Consider the following 3,206-nt stretch of genomic DNA (forward strand, 5'->3'; position numbering starts at 1 on the left):
CCGTCCCCAGGGCCACCATCCTGTCCCCAAGACCCTGTCCCCAAAGCCACCATCCTGTCCCTAGGACCCCCTCCCTGGGCCCTGTCCAGGGTAGGGGACACAGATGGGGACACGGCCAGCACCTGCCCCTGGCATCGGGGACACGAGGGACAGAAGGGGACAGAGGGGACATCCCTGAGCCCTCCCCGCTTGCCGGTGTCACCGCTGCTGTCCCTGCCCCGACACCCGAGTGACAGGACAGTGACAGCAGAGCCACTTCATGGACGATGGCTCCAGCACCGTCCCCGTCACTGTCACCGCGTCCCCACCCCGCCCGTCCCCTCGGTGTCCCCGCGGCAGCAGCGGAACAGGTCCCCAGTGTCACCCCCCGCCACAGCCGGGCCCACGCGTCATCCCTTGGGGACCTCGGCGACACTCTGGGGACATTTCTCCGTGAGGTGACAGAGGAAAAGCTCCTTCAGCTGCTCCCCAGGGTCCCCAAAGTGTCCCCAGAGACACCCGAGGGGTCCCCAAAGTGTCCCCAGAGACACCCGAGGGGTCCCCAAAGTGTCCCCAGAGACACCCGAGGGGTCCCCAATGTGTCCCCAGAGACACCCGAGGGGTCCCAAAGTGTCCCCAGAGACACCCGAGGGGTCCCCAAACTGTCCCCAGAGACACCCGAGGCGTCCCCAGCTGTCCCCAGAGACACCTGCGGAGTCCCCAGCTGTCCCCAGGGACACCCGAGGGGTCCCCAAAGTGTCCCCAGAGACACCCGCATGGCCACACCTGGGGAGGTGACAATACCTGCACGCGGCCACCACAAACGGCTCACATCATGTCCCCACACCTGCCGTGGACACCGCGGCGTGTCCCTTGTCCCCTCCCCGTGCTGGTGGCTTTGCTCTCAGGGTGCCACCCCCGCGGGGACACCTCTGTCCCCTCACTGTCCCCCCTTCCCCTGCCTACAACGGGACAGCGACGTCCGCGGCTCCTTCCACCCCCAAAAATTCCCCTCCGCGCCCCCCAAATGGCCTCGGTGACGCTCGGGGGGTGGCTCTGGCTGTCCCCGATGTCCCCCGCCGTGTCCCCCCCGCGCTGCCAGCCCCGCCCGGCGCGTTAATTAATTATTAAAGGCAATCAAGCATTTCCAAGCAGCCGCGGCCCCGGCGCTTCCAGGAAAGCGGCGGCCCCGGGCACGGCCCTAAGGCGGCTCCCGGGGGGCGTGAGGACCCCACCCCACGGCGGGGACACCGCGTGGGTCACCCTGGACCCCAGAGCTCGGTGCCAACCCTCTGGGGACATCGCGGTGGCCGTGGGGACACGCGGAAGGGGGAGGTTTAGAGGGTCCCGGATGCCACCCACGGGTGGGGGACCCCGTGTGGGCCACCCAGGGACCCCAGGACAGCGGTGCCAACCCCTTGGGGACATCGTGGTGGCGGTGGGGACACGCGGGAGGGGGCGGTTTAGAGGGTCCTGATGCCACCCGGCAGCCCAGGACGCCGGTGCCAACCCCTTGGGGACATCGCGGTGGCCTTGGGGACACCGGTGGTTGTGTCCCCACGTTTGGCACTGCCAGCACGGTGGCACACGCCCACCAGGGTGACACGGGGAGGGCAGGAGGGGACACCCCAAACCGCCCAGGACCCCACTGGGTGACACGTCCCTGTCACCGCTGCCAGCCCCGGGTGTGTCCCTGTGTCCCCTGCAGGGGTCCCGGAGAGTTTTTGGGGACACGGGGACAAGGCCAGCACCTCCCTGAGACCCCCAACTCCCCCCTCCCCACAGCGTGGCACTGCTGTCCCTCAGCTCCACGTTGTCACCCCCCTGTGGGGGTGGCCATCACCGCGGTGGTGGCAGCGCTGGGGTCCCCTGGTGGGGGATGGGGAAGCGTTCCCTGAGATTTTTCCAGCATCCCAAAGTTTTGGGGGGATCCCAGGGAGCCACCATGGCCTCGGTGACCCCTTAGGGACACCCCAAACCCCGCAGAGGGGACAGCACGACAGGGGACAGGGGTGGCACTGACCCCAGGAGGGAGGGACAGGGGACACTGAGGCCCCTGGAGAGGGCAGGGAATGGGATTTGAGTCCCAGAGAAGAGCAGGGAATGGGATCCGGAGAGCTCTGAGCCCTCTGGGAATGCAGGGAATGGGATCTGAGCCCCCCCAGGAGGGCAAGGAATGGGATTTGAGCCCCCTGGAAAAGGCAGGGAATGGGATTTGAGTCCCAAAGAAAAGCAGGGAATGGGATCCGGAGAGCTCTGAGCCCTCTGGGAATGCAGGGAATGGGATCTGAGCCCCCTGGAGAAAGCCGGGAATGGGATCTGAGCCTCCTGGAGAAAGCCGGGAATGGGATCTGAGCCCCCTGGAAAAGGCAGGGAAATGGGCACAGATCCCATTCCCGTTGGCACAAACTCCTGGCAGCTGAAATCCATGGGGATGCCCGGGGCACTGGGATAGGGATATCCAGAGGCCCAAGGAATGCCAGGAAAAAAGCGGGGAGGGCACGTCCTGGGATGCCCACGGAACCAGGAATGCCCAGGGAACCAGGAATGTCCGTGGATCCCGGGACACTCCCAAATCCCAGGATGCCCACAGCCCCTGGAATGCCCGCAGTGCCCGGGAGGGCTGCGGAATTTGGGATGTCTGTGGAGCCTGGGGGGTGCCTGCGGAATTTGGGATATCTCTGGATGCCCATGGAATTTGGGATGCCCATGGAACCCGGCACATCCACATCCCCGGGATACCCACAGCCCCTGGAATGCCCAGGGAAGCTGGGATACCCGAGCATGTCCAGAGCCCTGGAATGCCCCAGGATACCCAGGAAAACCGGGAATGCCCGCAGCCTCTGGAATACCCCCAACCCCTGGAATACCCACTGCCCTCAGAATTCCCGTGAAACCCGAGATGACCACATCCTCCGGGACACCTCCAGCCCCCGGAATTCCCGTGCAGCCCGGGATACCCGCCGACCTCGGGATGCCCCACGGAGCTCGGGTTGCCCCACGGAGCTCGGGTTGCATCCATCCCGGAGCCCCCGGAGCTCCGGGGCTCTCCCCGGGCTGTCCCCGGACTGTCCCCAGGCTGTCCCCGAGCTGTCCCTGGGCTGTCCCCTTACCTCTGCGCCGCCGTGCTGGCGTCCAGGATGCCGGTGCCCTGCAGCCAGCGGCCGGCGGGGAGCCCCGCGCTCAGCGGCTCCTCCTTCATGGGGACCCCCCCCCGGGGCAGCGCC

At 66.9% G+C, this 3,206-nt stretch overlaps 1 protein-coding gene across 1 annotated transcript in view; it reads right to left on the reverse strand.

Moving 5' to 3' along the window:
• The window catches only part of LOC107202670 (transcription factor COE1-A-like), a 6,338-nt gene extending 3,138 nt beyond the window's left edge, over nt 1–3,200 (reverse strand). Inside the window, exon 1 of the mRNA XM_015623605.1 lies at nt 3,093–3,200. Coding sequence (XP_015479091.1) covers nt 3,093–3,181 — 89 coding nt within the window. The 5' untranslated portion in view covers nt 3,182–3,200. The remainder of the gene's footprint in view (nt 1–3,092) is intronic.
• Between the last annotated feature and the right edge of the window lie 6 nt (nt 3,201–3,206).

Source organism: Parus major, chromosome 4 (assembly GCF_001522545.3).
Source record: "Parus major isolate Abel chromosome 4, Parus_major1.1, whole genome shotgun sequence".
Taxonomy (NCBI): domain Eukaryota; kingdom Metazoa; phylum Chordata; class Aves; order Passeriformes; family Paridae; genus Parus; species Parus major.